The 20,489-nt window shown below is 39.4% G+C and overlaps 1 protein-coding gene across 2 annotated transcripts in view; it reads left to right on the plus strand.

Moving 5' to 3' along the window:
• CCNY (cyclin Y) overlaps positions 1 to 20,489 on the plus strand; it is a 119,776-nt gene that overhangs the window by 60,495 nt on the left and 38,792 nt on the right. The window contains exons 2-3 of one of the 2 annotated variants that reach the window (XM_063415197.1): positions 12,585 to 12,659; positions 18,300 to 18,334. In XM_063415197.1, coding sequence (XP_063271267.1) covers positions 12,585 to 12,659; positions 18,300 to 18,334 — 110 coding nt within the window. The remainder of the gene's footprint in view (positions 1 to 12,584; positions 12,660 to 18,299; positions 18,335 to 20,489) is intronic. The other variant, XM_063415203.1, reaches the window with a different exon arrangement.

The raw sequence follows: 20,489 nt of genomic DNA on the forward strand, positions 1-20,489 counted from the left end.
TGTATTAAAGACATCTTTCCTTCAGAGTTGAATTATCATTTTCCTTCTTCTTGCTCCTTTCTGTGTGCCTGGTATATGGGCTGCATGGGTGTGGAGGTTGCAGGGGTTTAGTTTATAAAAGGTGTGGTGTCTGGAGGATGGATAATAGTGTCACAATAGCAGATGGGTGCTCAGGAAGCAGCGTGGTACCTGCTCTGCCATCAGACCCCAGTGGGGCTGAGCAATGCCCATGTGTGCATTACCTGCACATGTGCTTTAACTCTCTGTTTATGGGCCTTTGCATACACTGACAGATGTAGAGGCTCACTGATAAGAGAGGTCTGTGGTATCAGTTGACTTTCAGTTTTAGGTGTCAATTTGTATGTATGATTTTGACACTGTATCTTGGTAGCTTGGTAATTTGGTTGCCATGTGAATGCAGATCTGCAGGGGAAAAATTGAAAGCCTGTTATTGTAGTTTGCCAAATATCCTGGGGTCCTCCTCAGAAAAGATTACAAGTTACACTTTTGCATGTTAAAAAGCAGCTGCTGTTCTTGAAGTCAGAAATGTACCTTTGCAAGGTACATTTGTTGTTTAATACACTTGCACTAAATTTTCTGAGAAACCAGGGCTAATATTTTTCTCTTTGTATTTCAGAGATTGCCTACTTACTTTAAGTTTGGGTCACACAGCTCAGTAGGGAAGCAAAAGAAAAGAAGAGAGCCTGGAAAGATGCCATTTTCACTGGCACTTTAAAAAATCATTCCTGTAAGGGAATGAGGAAGGGTAAACTCATCATACCCTGCTGAGCTGGTGTGAGAGCTCCTCAGAGCTTCAATCAGTATCATAAGATGCCTTTTTCCAGATGTAGAGTTGAGCTGCAGCTCAGGCTCCTGTGCCCTGGTTTGCAGAATATAATGAATCTTTAAAGTCATGCAGTTTCTTACTGTTTTGTGTGGCAATAATGTCTGTGTTTTGAGGAATGGTAAGATGCATGCACCTTGGTGCAAAGCTGCAGATAATGCTTCAGTCTAAGATTCAGGCTCATAATGTCAGCTCAGCTGTGAAATGCTGCTGCTGCTAACTTTGTATTGATCTGTGTCTTCAAGTAAAATTACCTCACTTTGCTGTAGGTTAACCCAACACTTTTGCTGACTGGTATTGTGGGTTTGGCTCATTGATAATAGTGTCCTGCCAATTGCTAACCTCTGGGTTAAATTTGTGGCAAGAGCACCTGGGTTCACAGCCAGCCTCTCTTGGGCTGTGGATGGCGTGATGTCTCTTGGTGGGAGAGCATGGTGATACTCTTTGAAACAAGTGAAATAATTTGGTGTGGCATCAGCTGGTGTAATTTGTTTGGGTCTGTAATAATACCGTATTTAAAAGATTTTACATGTGTCATGTAAAGTAGGTATCATAATGAGTGGTAAGTGAATAATAATATATTTTTTCTGATACATTTATATGAAGAAAAATAACTTGTGTTTTTTTGTAATTATTAATTAAAAAAAAAAATCTTTCACAATGCTTTGTGTTCCCTTCTGTCTGCCTTTGAACCTAGTAGGGCAGAATAAATTAATTTTAAAGTGGGGTATAAGTTAAGTAAAAGTGTGCTAGGGAGAAAGCATTCATGGTGCTCAGTGTCACAGGGGCATTAGAGAAATGCATAAATTTCAGTTTGATGTTATAGGACAGTGGCTTAGTTCTTTTTGTTGCTTCATGTGCTGTAAGTGAGGCACAAGTGATGTTGACAAAGCAGGCAGTAGTTAAGGTGTTAATAAATCCCACTGGGAACAGGTGGTGGAGAGTTCAGGTGGTGACATTCTGCTGGTTTAGGTAAAAAGGCACTTGGAGTTGCAAGACTCCGTATTCCCGAAGGTGGGCACAGTGATAGGATCACGTCCAGTGTGCTGTAGCTGGCTCTGTGGCAATTAATCAAGGAAGGTTAGGAGGAGAGAAGGTATAACTGGGAACTTGAGTACTGTGTTCTCAAGTGTGGTCTAGTAACAAAATGAGAAGGTTATCAGTGAGAAAATGAGCAGCGGCGGGTGATGCACAGCAAAGCCCAGGAGTGCAAAGCAAGGTGCTGTTAAAATGGGCACTGTAGTTTCTCTCCCCAGACTACATCACTTGAAGGCAACTATATCATATATGATTATTGGGGGGAAAAAAGGTTTTTTGAAAGTATTACTGTTTATGTTACTTATAATATTTAGAGCGAACCATGCTTCTAAAGAAACGAGAGCAAGCCTTACCCCATGTTTGTGTTCTAACAGCAGGACTGAAATACCATGCACATTCCTTGCCTTTTGGTGAGAGGTGTTAGGAGCAGTTTCTCTTGGCTTCAGCCGTGTGTCCCTGACAGTGTGTTCTCCCAGAGGAGTTGGCAGATGGCTGTTTGCAGTTCTGAGACCTCTGAGGGAGGCTGCTGCACCTGCTGGGTCTGGCTCAGGCCGCCCATATCTGCTGGGCTGAAACCTGCTCTGTCCTCAGTGCCAAGGCATCAGAAGCAGTGGGAGCTCTTGTGTCATGGACTTGCAGGACTCCTCTTGCTGTCTCAGTGTAAGCCTTTTGTTCCAAAAGTCATGTTACACTTTTGGTATCATGAAAACGGTGTTTCAGAGTGAACTTTTGTCCATGAAAACCTGTAATGTCCTAGGGAATGCTTTTCCTCAGCTCTGGAGTCAGTTTATGTGTATCCCAACATGCCTGCTTGATATCCTTCATAGGAACAAGTTTTGGGCCCAGTTGGAATTCTTTGTGATTCTGGGGTCTGTTAAACTCTAATTAAAAATAATTTTAAAGAAATTAAAAAAAAAAAAAAAAAGACATTTACAAGACTGGTGGGAGGCTTTCTTGTCTTCGGAGTTCTGTTTCACAGTACCTCTCCCCCTTCTTACCAATGGCACAGATATCCCTGTTCTAGGTTTGATCTGTAAGGTTTTATCTGCCTGGATTTAGGCAAACTGTGAGGACAGTTTTCAACTAAAGGGTTATCAGTGTCCTTTATCTTGTAGCATGCCTTGGGCATGCTGTCAGGAAGGAAGGCAGGCATGCTCACACACATGCTTGTCACCATTCTTGGTAATTTTAACAGGAAATTGAAAATCTTAAATGCACCATATTTGAGAAGTTGTTTCACTTTGCTGGCCTTAGCTTTTCAGTCAGATAAAGAGAAGGAAAAGTGATATTCTTGTATGTCAAGACTTTTTGATATAAAGTGGCTTTTAGAATAGACAGTGTTCTACATTCCATTATTGTATTTTATTTTTCTTACACTTCAGATGTTTAGAGTAATGTAAAATGAGTCATGCTTCATGACTTGAGTGCTGGAGTGTGTCCAAAGGACAGTGAAGCTTCTGAAAGGACTAGAGCACAAGTGTTAAGAGAAGGGGCTGAGGGAGCTGAGGGTGTTTGTCCTGGAGGGAAGAAAGCTCAGGAGAAGACCTTATTGCTCTCTACATCTCCCTGAAAAGAGGTTGTAGCCAGGAGGGAATTGGCCTCTTTTTCCAGGCAGCCAGTGATAGGACAAGAAGCAATGGCCTCAAGTTGCATCAAGGGAGGTTTAAGTTGGGTATTAGGAAACAATTCTTTGCTGAGAGGGTTCTCAGGCATTGGCACAGGCTGCCCAGGGAAGTGGTGGAGTCACCATAGACTCACAGAATGTTAAGAGTGGGACAGACCCTAAAGATCATCCACTCCCAACCCCCTGCCATGGGCAGGGCACCTTCCACTAGACCAGTCTGCTCCAGTCCTTATCTGGCCTGGCTTATAGCATTGCCAGGGTTGGGGCACACACAGCCTCCCTGGGAAGTCACAGTTAAGTGCTCCTTTGAGCTATAGGCTTGAAGGAAAGGTCAACCTGTTAGACTCCAGTCTGCATTGTATCCTCAGTTACTTCTTGTGTAGATCCGAGAAGGAAATGACCCTCACTGGGATAGGTCTTTAATTTCTGCTGTGTGCACACCTTGAAACATATTCCAAAGACTTGGAACAGTGCAAAAGGAAAAATTTTATAACTTTGAATTTTTTTTCCCTTTCAGTCCTTGGTTTTCTAGGGCTGCTTAAATATTAGTATTCTATTATTCATATAGCTTACTTTTTAAAATGACTAAATAAATTTCAGCATTTTTTAATTAAGTCTGTTTTGACTACCAGTGCTTCTTTTGTACAATAAGAAGAAAAAAAGGACTTGGTAGTCCTTAAATGTCTCTTTTGCCTTTTCATCGCTAGTTTCTACAGTTACCCAGTCTAAATTTATCGTGGCCAAATTTACTGCTAGGCTATAAGTACAGGCTGAAAGACTGTAAAAATTTAAATTTTAAAAGCATACTTAGAAATCTTACAAAGCCAGGAGCGTATATTCTTCCAGCTAATATTTGTGTTCACATTAGTATTAATCTCAGAATACTTTTTATTTAGATTTTCTCTATGATTGTGACTTCTACAAGAAATAGTATTTAATGTCTCCCTCTTAAGATGTTAGCATTCAAGAAGTGTTTTTATTCTCTTGGGTGTTTGCTATGCATCTTAGGTTGCCTGAAGGTTGTGCTGCTGTTTTTGAAGCATTGTCCCTGTAGGCTTCATTGAGCTGTGTAGCCTGTCAGTGACAGTCCCGTCCCTGGAGGTCTCCTAAAGTCTGTAGGTGTGGCACTGAGGGACATGGTTGGACCATCCAAGTGGTGGAGTTGGCAATGTTGGGTTAATCATCTTAGAATCTTCTCCAATCTAAATAATTCTATGATTCTATGATATACTCAAAAGCCAGAGGAGCAGTATTTGAGTATGATGGAAATATGTGTATGCACAGTCTTATATGTTGTGTTAGGCACTTTTTACAGTGGACAGTTGTATTTAAATAAGGGGAATGATCCTGATTCAGTAATAGCACAGAATTGGTACTCTCTTCAGTCCATGCTGAATTCTTCATGTAATGGGGAGAAATAGTCTTTTCATCTCTGTTTTTTCTGTAGGGAAGGAAGAAGTGTTTGCATTAATATTTTTTTTTCTTGTCTTCTTCTGTTTTATATATCAATAAAACTTTTGAAATTAATTTTGGTTGCAGTTAAAGCAAAAACAAATAAGTGCAGTACTGGAATGTCTGAAAAAACTTCCATGAGGTGAGTTTGAGATTGAAAAGATTTAATAATTGGTATCTTTCATGTTCTAAATGTAAGGAGACATTAAACAAGAAATTCATCTATAGCATAATGTTAGATCATTTAATTTGCTCTTGAAATATGTCTACTTAATTTGGAGAGACTGCTGTGTAAGGGAAAGCAAATCCTGAAAAGTGATACAAAACTAAAAATCCTGGATACAAATCTTGTTCACCCTGTGGAAAGTTATATCTGTGATTTGCTTCTAGAAGAGAAAATAAATATAGCTGTGCCTGTAGGAACTACTCTGGGCTGTAACTTGGCTGACTGGTCAGGCATAACTGTGCAGAAATGAGCATTATTTGCTATAGAGGGTTTCTTTTAGTGATGGACTATCCCTGCCTCCCTCGAAACCCGAGAGCAGAGCCTGGAACAGAGTCACCATGTAATTGGAACTTGCTGAGAAATGTCGTGCCCATCGTTTGCTTGGAGTGGTAGGCAGAGAAAATACCATAGCTCCGGGGTACCAAAGATCACATCCAAGTTTTTCCAGCAACCTAGCCAAACCTGAAGGAGTTTACCCTTCCAGCCAATTGGCTTTTGAAAGCCTTCCAATTTCCTTTCTTTTCATTTAGTAATCTGTGTTAAAGTGTACTGGAACATGATCACAAACATTTGTTCTTGCAAGAATACTGCATGCAGCTGAGACGCATTTTCATTGGTGGTGGGTTAGTGCTACTTAGATTAGACATGAAGTATTGTAAAAAGTTACAGCTAGATCTTGTGGGCTGATACTGCTAGATCTTCATGCTGTGATTGTGTGGTGTTTGAACGACATGAGCTGGAACTTCTAGTAATGGATCTCACATCTTGGAAGTTTTAGTGTAAAAGCAGCTGCAGTTATTGTTACTAGCCAGTGAAATCAGCCTGTGCAATTCAGTCTTGTTTTGGCTTGAAAGTTTTGAAAACCTCTGAACAGAAAGCACCCCAGTGCTTTATTTATTTATTTATGCCATTGAATTATTTTAGTCCCAGTGTTTGGTGCATCCCATGTTTTGGAGACATTGATGTACAGAAATCTCAAATGGAAACTTTACTGCTATTTAGTCATAGTGTTTTCCAAATGTAAGGTTGTATCATGCCTCTTTTGCATAAATTATGGTGCTTTAAAACAAAATCTAAGGAAATTGATAATAATGGTGAGGGAGCCTTTCCCAATCTTGTTTTGTTGCTCTCTTGTTTTATTTTAGTCTTTATTTTAGTCTTTATTTTAGTCTTTATTTTTAGCTTCATTTGACTAGAGACAGATGAGGGAGATCATCTTAGCTGATGTGCCCTTTTAACTCTTACCAACTCCTCAGGGAATGCTAATAACATAATAACATTTAAGGAAGTATTTTCATTACTGTACACGTGGCAAATTGCTGTTAATAGAGGGGAGCAGCCCACCAGAGTAAGAAAGAAGCAGAAAGGCATAAGGTATAATGAGACTTTTGAAATTTATTTCAGCAGGTTTTTCTAGGTTCAGTGTTGGGGAAGCTTACCTCTCTGTCTGTGCCTGGAGAATACTGTTTCTGTTTCTCTTCCCACAGATGACATCAGCTCATTCTTATGGGCTGGTACAGTGAGAGCAGGAGCAACAACTTCACTCTTCCTGCCAGTTGGACAAATGAACACCTCAGGAGCTGCTGGGCACAGGGATGACACGGGCTGGGGAGCCACAGCCGTGCTGTTCCCTCTGGAATCAGGGCACGTGGAAAGCCCTGCCTTTGACATCTCCATGCCATCTCCATCTCTAAGCTGTCCCCTTAGCTCAGGTCACCTGTGCTTCCCTTTCCCTCTGCTGCTGTGGGGATTGTTTTCTCTTCTGTGTGACACGCTTCCTGGAAGTGGATAGGGTTTGGAGATTACTCAGGGCTTGCATTGCTCAGTGAGAACCTTTGTGGTGGTTTTGTTGTTTTCCACCCACTACAGGCAGTCACTCTCTAGTGTTGGGCTGTGGGTGGAGAAAAGATGGCAATCAAAGTAATTTGTGTAGTGCCTGGTCAGCTCAGTTTCCTCTGCAGCATGCCCTGGACAGGTCTGTTCTTACCTCAACTCCCTCTAAATAATTAAAAAAAATGTATTCTTACAGGATGAAGAAACATGGATTAATTTAGTTTTGAAGTATATGAGAAGGCATTAATGTGGGACACACTCTATTTCCTAAATGGTAATGGTGGCTGTGCAGTGGCAGTGATGGCTTGTGGTCCCAGGGGCAAATGGAAGGAAAAAGAGTGTTTCACTAGGTTATTTCAGAATTGAGTAAGATTAAAACCACTTAGTAAACCAAATGGTTTACTCAGTTTAGACTTTATTCTGTTATCAAATCAGCATCAGAGCTTTGGCGGTGCAGACTTACCTGACTTTCATTGTTCAAAAGGAAGGAAATAACATCTTATTTTTCTAACAGAATAAACACATTTTCAGACCTGCTCCCTGTGCTGCAGCTCACGTGCACTAGAAAAGAAAAGCCATGAGTGTGTTGGTTTTTCCTGTTTGTGTCACGCAGAAGCTTTGATGTGTTTTGCTTAGAAGTTAGTTGCTACTGCACCCATCCTTCAATCTCTTGTCATGCCCTCTCCTATCATAGTAAGACTCCTAAGTTGAAGAAGCAATCAGGTTTTTTGTTAAATTTTTGCCACAAAAGATTTAGTCTCATCCTTTACTCTTTTTTATCTTGCATAATGTATTCTAACCACAAGTTTGAAAATGTACCTCTTTCTGAAGAGTTGCAGCAGAGCTTAGTGCAGTTTTAGAAAGTTTACACATGTGCCACTGGGATTTGCTGAGCTCTTGTGCTTAATAATTTAAATATTGCTATTTCTGAAGATTTTATAGACCTTAGGCTTGAGGCTCCTGGGATCATCTGATCTGACCTGCATATGAATCATGAGCAAGTAACTTGCATAAGTTATTCTTAAATTGAGCCCAGCTACTCATGCTGGACTAAAGCCTAAAGATGCTTGGCTGAAGCAATCTTCTCGAAAAGGAAAACATCAAGATAAGTTGAGTGCATGTTCCTTGGGTGTGGAGCTTCACTGCCTAATTGTCCTCCCTCTTTTATCATCCAAGGTCATAATTTAGATCTTTCTTTCTGCTTTCATTTTCCACTGGTTTTTTGTTATATTGTGTGTTAGATTAGAGAGAGCTTGCAGTACTCACGAAGTTGTATGTGGAAGGCAGATACCTCCTAGTTTTCCTTTTTCTTCAGCTACAGTATCAAGACTGTTAATTGAAGGCATTTTCAGCAGTCTGTTATCCTTGTAGCTCACCTTTACACTCATCTAAACTTCATTCTTACTCTTTGCTCTTTAAAAAGTGCAAACTGAGGCTGTGTTCAGGTTTTTTTGCCCTCAGTAATGCTTTTTAAGATTTTGTTTTGAGATTTAAAATCTTGCCTGGGCTTTAGCCCAAGTCTGAAGCCAAACTGTTTTACAATTTGCTTCTTTTTATGGCCATATTTGAATGCAGCTGCTGTGGCTTTATGAATTATGTTTCTCATACTGCACAGGGTGAATCTTTTTGGGGTCTTCTGGTGATTGTCTTTAACTCAGCACAGTTATGTACCAAATTAAGTTATTTGCACGGTCTACTCATTTTTTTTTCCTCAGAGAGTGATTTTATTTTGATGTAATGCATCAAAATGCCCATTATAATAACTATTAATATGGCTGCTGTTAAGCAAATAAGAGAATGCAGTCTTAAGTATATTTGCATGCATTTGTAACTGTTCTTGTCCAAATCCTCCAAAATTGTGTGAATTCTGTTAGACATATGATCTCTTATTTGAAGTGTGTGTGAGTCTGACTTTGCCTTGGCTAACCAAAAATTAGGTTTAATTTAAATATGCAGTTATCAGTCAGTCTATAGATATGTGCATGTGTACATGTATTTATAGACACAAACCTTTGGTTCCTAATCTTTAGAAGACAAAAGCCTTGAGATTTTCCTGGGGTACCAGACTGTTGAGGTGTTTACAGGATGTGGATTATATTTTGCATAATTTAACAGTCCTTTAGTTATGAAAAAAACAAACAAAAACAACTAAACCAAACTTGATCTTTGAACTAGGAAAAAATAGAGAAAAATATTCCAATTCTGTTTAACAGAAAAGGAAGCTGCAGTGGAAGAGTTGGACCATGTACGAGACCATGGCTTTTTCTGTTTTGGAGTGCTGGGTAACTGCTGGAAGAAGCAGCCACTGTTACTCTTTCATTTGAAGGCTGTGATGAGTTGCAGAACAGACTGTTAGTAATGGAGAACATTTTTGTGCAGGTTTTGAGACTTAAAATTCTGGCTCTCATTTTCCTCTCTTTTGAATAACAGACTATTGCTTGTGTGAGTTTAAATCTTTTTATCTTTGTTTCATAACAAAATGGGTAAACCTTTCCTATTAAGGCTGGTTTTCATGGTACTTTTCAAATACTAGAAAGAACTAGTAATAACACAAAAACAATATGAATATACTATTTTCTTTAGGATGGACTTAACCTTTTTATGGATAATGCCCTTTGGTGATGAGTTACTAGCTTTAGATATTTGTGTATCATTTGATCTCTTTCTTCTGTTACGTGTTGTGTAGTGACAGATCTGTCAGGGTTTGTTGCCATATTCAAGAAGACATTTGTTTTAAAGTTGTACAATGAATTAAGATATCTAAGAACCACCAGAGACTGAACTCTCACATGTTGTGAATCATCCATTCTAGCACTTCAGTGTGCTGGCAGTGGTGGTCTGGAGTGATGTGGTGCCACAAGTGGCCTGTGGGATGCTTGGATTTGCCTGCCCCTTTTCCCTGGAGGAGCTGGGGGCTGAGCTGCAGGTGCACAGCAGGCAGTGCCTGCTTCTGCCTGCAGGACCTGGGTGTTCATCAGAGGGGCGTGGGGAGCCAGCCCCTCTCAGCTCTGTCCCCTTCTGGCCCCGTTGTGCTGGGTAAAACAGGCCTTGCCTTTCCCCATGCCCGTGCTCTCCTCCTCTGAGTTCTGTGCAGGCAGTTTGAGAAGCACAAATGGATGTGTTTGGTGGTTGCTGTTGCTGGGGAGGATGTGAAGGAAGGGATGAGGAGAGAGGAGGATGAGTGCTGCTCTGCAGGGTTCAGTGGTGGGAAGGAGCCACAGTTGCTCCCTGGCTGTGGACTGTTTGCCAAGATAATTAAAAATCCCTGGACCCAAATCTCTGCAGCTGCTGAGATGGGCTTTTGCTGGCCTTCTTTCAGCTCCTGTCAGAAGAATAACAGTTTATCTGAGAGCCAGTGTTTTTTCGTAGTTCATGCTTTTTTCAGACAGACTTTTAAGTCCTCTGTTGTTTTACTGCTCCTGTAAAATAGCACCTTGTAACACAGGCATCTTTGGGAGACACAACTTGACTGTAAGATGTGGCAATTGGTTTTCCTTTCTTTTCAGCTCTGCAAACAAACTGTGAGCCTGCACCAGGTTGTTATTCCTCAAGCAGATAATTTTCTAGGCTTAAAGAAAAGAAGTGCTTGTCTAGTTTTCTGTGTTTTGCAAGCTGGATTCAATTTTGTGTTCCTGATCCTATTTTGTTGACTGAATTTGTACTGCTGTACTTTGAAGCATTTGCAGAAAAAAATATCTGTAGAGTTTTAAAAAAGAAAAGGCTCTTTTTTTTTCTGGTGATGTATTGTGCTGATAGAAGGTGAAGAGGTTGATAAAATGTAATGTATTTTGCGTTTTAAAGTGCTGATTACTTTTCACATAAGGAAATGCATCTTGGATTCAGCTTAACAGAAAATCTTCCTGAAATGGAAAACAGTCTGTACCAGCGTTGTCTGTGTCAATGGGCAATTATTCTTATTCTTTTTCTTCTGTATGTCTAAATAAGATGCATAGAGTAACATGAAAACATTCTAGTTCATAGTCCTTTGAAGTCAGAATTCCTAGTGTAAGATGACATTCTTAGGATCTTCTCCAAACTTGTCTGTGATTTCTGGGACAATCAAAATAGCTTTCCCTTGAAATCCCTAGATTCCCTTTCTTTTGTGGCATTGGTGATAATTATAATAGTAATAAGAAGACCATTTGCAACTGAGAAGTTGCAATTCTGAATTTCTTAGTTCTTCCTGTAGAAAGAAGATCAAGTTTTTTCCAGAAGTTATGCCCATGTTTCCAGCAGCGTGTCAGGCTGCTCATCCTAAGGGCTACAGAATGCAGGGAGGTGAAAAGGAAACCAAGAGAGCATAAAAGGGAAAAATACAAATCAAAAGTACATTTGTAAAGAGTGTGGTGAGGAGAAAAATGCAGGGAAGTGGAAGACCTAGTAAATTATTAAATCAAAGGGCAAGGAGAGCGGAGTATGGGCATGGATGCTGAAGGAACAGGGAAAGCTGTAGACAGAAGAATTTGACCCTGGGGCAAAAAGACTTTGTTTTCTTTTCCTGGGACCTGGGGCTTAATTTCCAGTTTTACTGAGCTTTCACAAGGATATGAAAGGGGAATGAAAGAATTGTAGAAATGCTGTAATAATCACAGAAGATAAACAGATCACTGCTCCTATATAGTTTCACATAGCCTGCTGAAAATGCAGGAGAATGTGCATTTGGAGATGAGAGATGTAAGACAACTAAGGTTGAGAAAGCCACACTGGGAGAGCAAGGAAATGTTAAAAAAACATGTGCAATTTTAGTAGCATGTTTCCCAGTGGATACAGGCTTGGAAGCTTTAGCAAATTGGTAATGGAGTGGAGTTTGGGAACAAATAAATTCAATGGATTTTAAACTTGATAAGGAAAATCATTCATAGAAGTTTGTATAATGTGTAATAGATTTGAGTTTGTATCTGGTAAATATCTTTTAGGACTGGTTTGGGTTTTTTGGGGTTTTTTGAGGTTTGTTTGTTTTGGGGTTTTTTTGGTAGTTGTGGGGGTTTTTGTTTCTTTTTTTAAAGCTGTTACAGCAAAGAGAGTGTTAGGCTGTGAAAGTGCCATGTTTTTCTAATCTTGACCATATAAAACAGTCTGGCCTAGATTTTACTTGTTTACATTCAGTTGCAGTAACTACTTTGTTTTTAATCATGTCTAATCTTGGAAACCTGTCTATCTGTAGAGGGTTGTGCATTTGTTTGTAATACTTAATTCTTCAATAATTACATATAACAAGCTGTGTTCCTGTGCCAGGCTGTGGCTTTGGGGCATGGTGGGAAGAAAGTGATGGTAAATAGGAAATTCCTGACTTCTTGTGTACCAGCTTCTCAAGCTGCTTTATCTGTTTTAATCCAAAGGCAACCCTTAGAACTGAAGTCTAATCCCAAAGCTGTGTTGATGCAAATGATTTGCATGCCAAAAAGAACCACTTATGCAAAGAAGGATAAAAAAGTGGGCCTCAAGATGGATTCTGATTTACAGTAGCTGCTTCAGTATGTAAACTTGGTGTTACTAAAAAGAATGAGAAAATCTGTGTCTGTCATTGAATAATCATAAATGGTTTTTGTGGTGTTCTTTCTTTCCAGATTTGAACATGGAATTCAACCCATCAGATCATCCACGGGCCAGTACGATATTTCTCAGTAAATCACAAACAGATGGTAGGTTACTGAATTTATTACAGTATTTATCTAAACCCTTTGTTTGAATGCATGTGATAGTCCTTTAATGTGTAATTACCCCCTCTCGCCCAAAAAGAGGCATTTAGAGGCATCATGTTAGAGTTTTAAATAGTCACACCTTTAGCTAATTTTCTTGTCAGACCAGTAGTACAAATATGAATGAAGCTTAATATAATTGTATTTAAAAAAAAATTTCTCTAAATTCAAATTTTTTTGTGTGTAACTGTTTCTTAATTTTTTTAAACTCTGAACAGGCTTCTTAAAAATGTGTAGAAAGTATTTGTTTAGAAAATGACAGTTTATATGAGCTTAGAAGACACTCCAGAGTTTCTCTGATATAGGTGATACTGTAAATGAATTCAGTACTAGACTTTTTTAGCAAAATAACTCCCATCCTACCCAAATGATCTCTCTTCTTCTCTTGTTATGGATTTGATATAATCATGCTTGTCTGGAAATCAGTTGGATTTTTTTTTAATACATAGACAAAATGATCTCTAAAATTAACATTGGTTAAACAAGCCTCCTGATAGAGTTGGTAGAATAAAGCCATTTACTGTGGCTCTTTTGTTCCCTGTTGGACATGTATGACATGTTGGTTTAGAAATAAATGAATAATGGATACAAACTACATTATTTTCTAGCAGGACTTTCAAAGCAGTTCCTGCATTGTAATTCTGACTGTTCAGTATGAGTTCTTTGTCCTCCTTTCTGCTGCCTATAAATGCTGCTTTTGATTTACATAGTAAATTACAGTGTCAAACACATCACTTGAAAAATAATGTAGTTTTCACTTACTGTATATTTTTTGCTAGTTTTTGAGCATGACTAGAACAAAGAGGATATACATTTAGGCCCTAATTGAAGAGTTGATTATGTGAGTACCTCCTTTGACCTTGAGATTGTCTTTCTGAAGGCAGCCCTGGTTCTGTCAATGCCTCATTATATGGGTTTGGATGCCCTTTACCATACTAATCTGGTTTGGTAGTCTGGAAAATGAATATGATAATGTTTCCTTAGTTGTGTTATGAGGATTGATGTCTATTTTATAGTGAATTTGCTGTGTTTTGAAACTAATCCCATGTGGATCCTACTTGTTTCTTGTTACAGCTTGTTGAAAGAAAGGACAAAATAAACCCAAATTCAACAACTAAAATTTTGACCGGACCTGATGATTATTTTTACTTGTAATAAGAGTGGTTAATTTATTGCAATATGGAGTTAATTTTAAGCGTTTTATAAAAACCTTTATACCAGTGCTAGAGTTGTCTATGAAGCTTTGTTCTAGTTTAAGTAATGTGAAGAACATATTTTTGAGTAAGAACAAAGAATTTAGTGAAACACTATAGAAATCTTATCAATGGGAGTGTAAGATCTCTTCAGCTGTCCTTGATACATTGGAAAAAATACAAAGGCTATTCTGTTTGTACAAAAATAAAAAGATTCTAGAAACATTTATCTACTGATGTGTTGCCAAGAACCATTGTGTTCTGGTGGGACAGCTCCCAGTACCAAGCATTTGGCTTGGCTGTACTTTGTGCCCCTTGTTGAACCAAGTGAGCCGTAGGAGTTACCACACTGTTCAAGGATGTTGCCTAACCAAAATGCAATAAAGTGTTTCTTAAGAGCACAATTGAGGGATTTTTTAGGGCATGTAGGTTTGTAATCTGACAGGTTACTGTGGAATCTAGGGGACCCCCAAGACTTTTTCAGATGATGTAGAAGAGGAGAGCTGAGCTGAGCTGTGTTGAAAACACCTAACTTGGGCAAATAACTGCTCCATTTCTTGAATAGTATTGGGTTGGTAAACCTTCCTGTTGACTGTAAGTGAAAATATTTCTATAGATAAGACCTGTGGACATTTAAACTACACTTTACAGAATACACAGAGGGTCAAGTGGCATCAGGATGCAGGGTTTCATCCAGGAACTGGCTCTGGCTGTGAGTGTCCATCTCATGGTTTTACAGTGGGAAATGGCCAAGTCCATCATTAGGTGCTAGAGTGACTTGGAAGTGTTACCTTCAGACAGTTCCATGTTTGGCTTTCTAGTAGCCCTGTGCTCTTTGAGCCTCACTGGCAGCATTCTCCTGGCATAGGAGCTGTGCTTGACCTGCTTCTGATCAGCATTGTGAGCAAAGAGCAACAAATAAAATGAGACAGGATGTGGCATCTTGGTTTATTACATGGTCTCTAATTGTCTTTGCTCTGTGAAGCCTGGATGCCATGCCAAGCATATAAATTGCCCTGCCCCTCTTAGTCAGTAGTATGAATGAATTCTTAATTATCTGAGCATTCAATGAATCTGTAGAAAAGTTAAAGTCACAACAAATATTAATTTGATTCCTAGCTAGAGGAGCTTTTCTAAATGTTCCCATCACTTTGGGGAATTTTCTAGGTGCTGAATCATATGTGTGGAATTCTTTCTATATAGGGAGCTGGTACAGAATATTGCCTGTTATGTTTTTACCTTCTGTGAGTGCTTTATGCAAGTTCTCCCTTGTTTGCTGAGCTTGGCCAGTGAGCTGTGGCTGACTGGAAACCCATGCCCTGTTTAGTGTGTGGCTGTGGTTAAGCCAGGGTTTCCAAACAGCCCTCCAGCAATGTAAGTGCCTTTCCTTCATGGTAGCAAGAAGGCAATGTTTGCTCCTCCAGGATGCTGGTAATGGTGTTTCCTGTCAGTGGGTTCCAGCTGTGCCCCTCTCCTAACTTAGATCGGGCTTTACACATTCAATGTACTAAATTAAATGGCTAAATTTTGCAGAGTCAGTGCAACAATGGGCTTCAGACAAAAAAAGATTTTTAAATTGTATTTATATAGGCAGATAGAAGTGGAGTAAGCTGTTTTTAGTCTTTAATGTTAGCTGGGACCAGTCTTCTCAATTAAAACAAAAACAGATGAGTAACCAACAGTGGTTGGTAATTCCAACTTCTGAAGCACAAGATGTTCTTATAGTTATAATGCTCAAGGATTTTGTTGTTGATCTTGGTATGATTAACATGAAAATTAGTCTGTAGAAATGGTACAGTTCAATGAAAAATACATATATACATACATATACACACAGGTGCCTCTGTGTGTATTTCCTGACTTCCTTTTAATTTCAGGATACTTTCCTCCTATTGTGAAAGCTCAACAATAACAGCTGAAAGTGCCTGCAGCAATAGGAATAGGTCATTGACTGTGGAATGAGGTGAACTGAGACAATTTAGCAGCATCTCAGGCTCCACTTGAAGAGTTCCATTACAACTTTGAAGTTTTATGTTGTTTTTTAAAAAGTAGACATTTAATTGTTCAAATTGACTCCAAATCAGTTCGGCTTCACATCATCAAAACCTCATGCCTGAAACCCAAAATCCTGGAGTTGTAGTTAGGAGTTTATCCTGAAAAATGCTGGTTAATTCTAGCACAATGGTCTGGCCTGCTGCAGACCATACTGAGTTGTGTGAGCAGCAAAGCATTTTTAAACTGACTGAAGGCAAGTGATGGAATTACCTCTTTACAGTCATTTTGCCTTATATAATAATTGGCTTCCCCTTGTTTGAAGTGGGGGTTGTGATTACAAAAGAGAATGGTTTTGTCAGAATGGATTTCTGCTCTGCCTGACTCCCCACTGGCATGTGTTCTGGAGAGGGCTGAGCCTTACACTGGGGCAGAGTGAGCCAGAAGCACAAAGGAAGCTGCTGCCTCCTGTAGTGCCTCTCCTGAGAGGCCAGGCTAAATGAATTCCTGTTATACAGGGAGTTAGGGAAAGGTGGTCAGCATGGTGCTTGCAAAGATGTGCACAAGAAGTGCTTGAGCAGGCAAAAAGAAGGGGTGTGTATAAATATGTTAACATATTCTTCTGGAGACTGGAAATAGCAAATGGGATTGAGCGGTGAGTGATAATCTTGCTTTGGATAGTAGAGGATTGTACCTTCATGGGGAATTGAATAAAGGATACAAATACAGAAGAAAAAAACCTGAAGGTCATTAAAATGGAATTTGAGGTATATGGGCAGGCTGTCTTTGTAGGATTTGAACAACTTCAAATGTGGTATAATTATTTGTGATTAAAACCGCTAAATACTTAACTATGTTCAGTAAATAGGTGTTACCTTTGAGTTAAGTACTACATTAGGTTTGCACACAGATTATCAGAATTGTTTACTGCCTGTACATTGCAATATGTGATACAAGACAAATACTTCAGCTGTTCTTAGAAGTATCTACCATCATTTTGTTGTTCCCCTGTAGATGTCTTATGTCTTTTGCTGGTGATAAATGCAAGTGTGTGGAACTTAAGTGTAGTGAAGTGTTTTAGCAGGATTTCAAGCAGTTTAATGATTTACTAGATCATCAGAGTTTTTCCTCTGTTCCTGTATAATTCTGTTTCTTATACAATGTCCATAATTGTGGATCTGAGCATATTCTAAGTGACATGGCTAACATCTGTCATGTGTGATTCTCCTTTCTGCTCCCTGGGAGGAAAATTATGTAAGGATTTTTCAAAGTTTTTTCTTATTTTTTTATTTTCATTTTATGTCTGCATTAAACACAATTATTTCACAGTATTCACATATACAGCCTTTGTTTATGTACGATTGCTTGCTCGTAATAAATCACAAATAATGGCTTCTCATCCAACAGGGAATGGACAGGCTATCCCACCATTGTGAACACTCTTATTTTGCTAAGTGCATTGGGTTGCATAGCTTTCAAATCATGATGCACCAAAGTGCATTTAATCACCTACAGCATGAAACCATTATTATTTTAATCCTGCAGTTTGATATATGTGTTAGTTGCCTCCAGAGTTATATCCTAAATGCTGTGGTATTTTCACTGGAACAGAGCTCCTCAAGCTCTCTATGGGGTGAGTTAATTGGGGAAGTGCTTTAAAAAATGAAATAGAGTATATTTAATCAGCTGTCATAAGCATTTGCCTGACAATTAAGACTTTATACATCTATCTCCCTTTTTGTTGCTATTTACTTTTTGACTGTTTTGGCTAATTGTGGCTTTGACTTGCAACCTTTGCGTGTGGTGACTGGTTCATACTCACCAACGAAATATATTTTCATTGTTACATCCAACCTGAGTAATAGTTTCAGGCTTGTGCCTGATCATTATAGAAGGCAGTGGTGTAATCCCTATGGTTTCAAGGCTCCTCTGTGGGAGTTAGAGCACAGTAAGCTGTGATGAGCATTTGCTAACTCCGTGGTGTAGCTGTGGAGGTGCTTTCATACCTGCAAAGTAGCGTAGGCCACTTTGCAGCAAGGTACCTTGCATGAAGGCACTGGTGGCTCAGGGAACCACACAGAGAACTGGGGAAGAATGGCCACTGCTACCTTGGACTGCAGCTTACTGCATATTACCTTGCCCATGTGGACCAGCACCTGAAATACCCAAATGGATGAGAATTTTAACCCATCACCACGCTAGTGAGCATAAATGCCTTTATGCATACAGATATATGTTCCTTCTGTGTTTGCTATATAAATATACTTGGTTAGTGCAAAAGCAATTATAATGTTGCACATAGATAGTCTCCTGTTCTTTTTATTATAAATGGTGTATAAGAAGCTTAATCGGGAAAAATAGTCATGTAATATTTCTATCATATTTTGTGTTTTTGCAGTGAGAGAAAAACGCAAGAGTCTCTATATAAACCACGTAAGTGAAAATGCCTCGCTATGCAGCTTTCTCCTTGTTGTCTATATTATACAGTAAATGAGAGTTACCACACATGATTTCCACATCGCTGAGAGGGTGCTGATGCTTCACATGTTTGTTCTGCATCAGGATCCTGAAGTATAGGTCTTGACTATTGAGTTAGTGGAACAAATCTGTTGGTTTGAGGACAGAATTATGCTCACTACCAGTGTACATAGGTAACTGGTACCTGGGAAAAAGAGCTGCACACATTGGTATGATTTTTTAAATTACTGCTCTTGAAACTTTAGATTACATTTTATCCAAGTTTGCATTAGCAGGGAGCTACAGCATTGGATATTTACACAGTTGTTCTGAAGTGTTCATGCAAGGTAAATGTGGATTGACATGTGCTACATGCTGAGTACAAAGACTGGGCTTTGATATGCTTGTGTACCCTGGGCATTTCTCAATTCAGTTCTCTTCTGTTTGAATCAATTCTCAGTGAAGCTGAGAGCAAATGCCCTGTAGCCTGCTTTGGGTGCAGGACCAGGCTCTTCACCTCAGTTAGCATTGTTTGTACTGCTGAAGCACCTGGAGCCAGCATGGTTCCAGCATGTGAAGCCTTGTGCTGAAATATGTGGAGTCATGGCTCAGTAAAATTGAGAAGGGAAAGAACTAATTGTCTACCAAACACTATTTGCCTTTAAGGTGAATGGGGAGAAGCTCTCAAGTTTTTCTCTATCGGGAAACAAAAGCTGTCATTTCATTTTTATGACCCTACAGCTGCTGAAACAAGCAGATGTGGTTTATACCTATTTCATCTCTCTGTGCTGAGGTGAACAGTTGTCTGGCTTCAGATAAACTGGATTGGGGCACAAATGCAGGTGGGTTCAGCTGAATGCTGAAGTGGGGCTCCTAACTGTGGCTCACTCCAGGGCTTGCACCTGCAGAAGGGGAGGGAGCCACGAGGGCAGGAATGAACTTCTGTGTGGGGTGAGAGGGCAGGACTGCTGCATTTGTTGATAGAACTGCTTGGTGTTGAATATTTCTAAAACTGCAGGCTTCCAAAGCAAGCTGAGATTTTCAGTTTCCCAAGAGTTAAGATTCTGAGAAGTCACAAGATACTGTGAGGCTTACAAAACCCTTAAAGTTGTCCTCACTAGGTTAGCAGACGTTCTTGGTCCTCATCTTCTATTCCCCTGTAAAACATTCCCGTTGTTTACAGTGTATGTGAGGGTAGTTTGCAGAGGAGTTGTCTCGTTATAAAATGACTTGGAAAGCCAGTGTACTGGGTTCCTGTGAACTTTAATAATGTATACTCAGTACCAACCATTTCATATGTAAAAATTGCATTGTGAGTTCTGATCCCTCCAGCAGATTAACAAAGATGACTATTGCAGATGCTGCTGAAAGCACACTATTGCAAACCCTAGTATAAGGTGTTTCTAGGTTAGGCTGGCATATTGCAGAAAAGGGAAGGGTGATCATATCACTGAAGAGTTGTGTTGTTGGGAGTTCAGTGTACTGCAGCATATGTGGTTGATGTGCTAAGTGCTGTACCTCTTTTTAATTTGTTGTATTTTTTCACCCCCGAGTACAGTTCAAAGCATTGGCTGAGGTTGCAGTAGTGTAAACTTCCCTCAGTGGTTTACTGCTACCTTAAGTCTGACTTCTTTGTACTTACAAAGTACTTCTTCTGAATTGCAGAGCTAAAAATAACCTTTATGAAGCTGAAGTCCTTACCATGTCTGTGTCTTTACAAGTCAGTTAAGTTTTTTAGGCAGTACTCATAGATAAACTCTATTTTCAAACATGTCCTGTAATATTTAAGTTGTTTCTTTAGCACACCTGTGAGTATTCATTCAGCACCTCCTAAATCTTCAGTGTGCTAAACCTGATGTACCAAACTGGTGATCATTTTGGAAGGAGTAGCTGTGGCTTGTAACTGGAAACTGTGTTTAGGTTTTCAGACTGCAGGGAACCATCATGGTTTTCCTAGACCACCTTATTGGAAGAAATTTAAGGAACTAGATTTAACAGTTAAATGTGACAAATGGTGGGGTTTATTTACACAGTACAGTGGTTTATGACATACCCTATTGAATGATCAGTTCTCTTCCACTGTTTCTCAGTGTGTACTAACAGGAGCTGTTGCTACTCATCTGTTTCCCTG

This window comes from Prinia subflava, chromosome 1, assembly GCF_021018805.1.
Source record: "Prinia subflava isolate CZ2003 ecotype Zambia chromosome 1, Cam_Psub_1.2, whole genome shotgun sequence".
In the NCBI taxonomy this organism is placed as follows: Eukaryota; Metazoa; Chordata; class Aves; order Passeriformes; family Cisticolidae; genus Prinia; species Prinia subflava.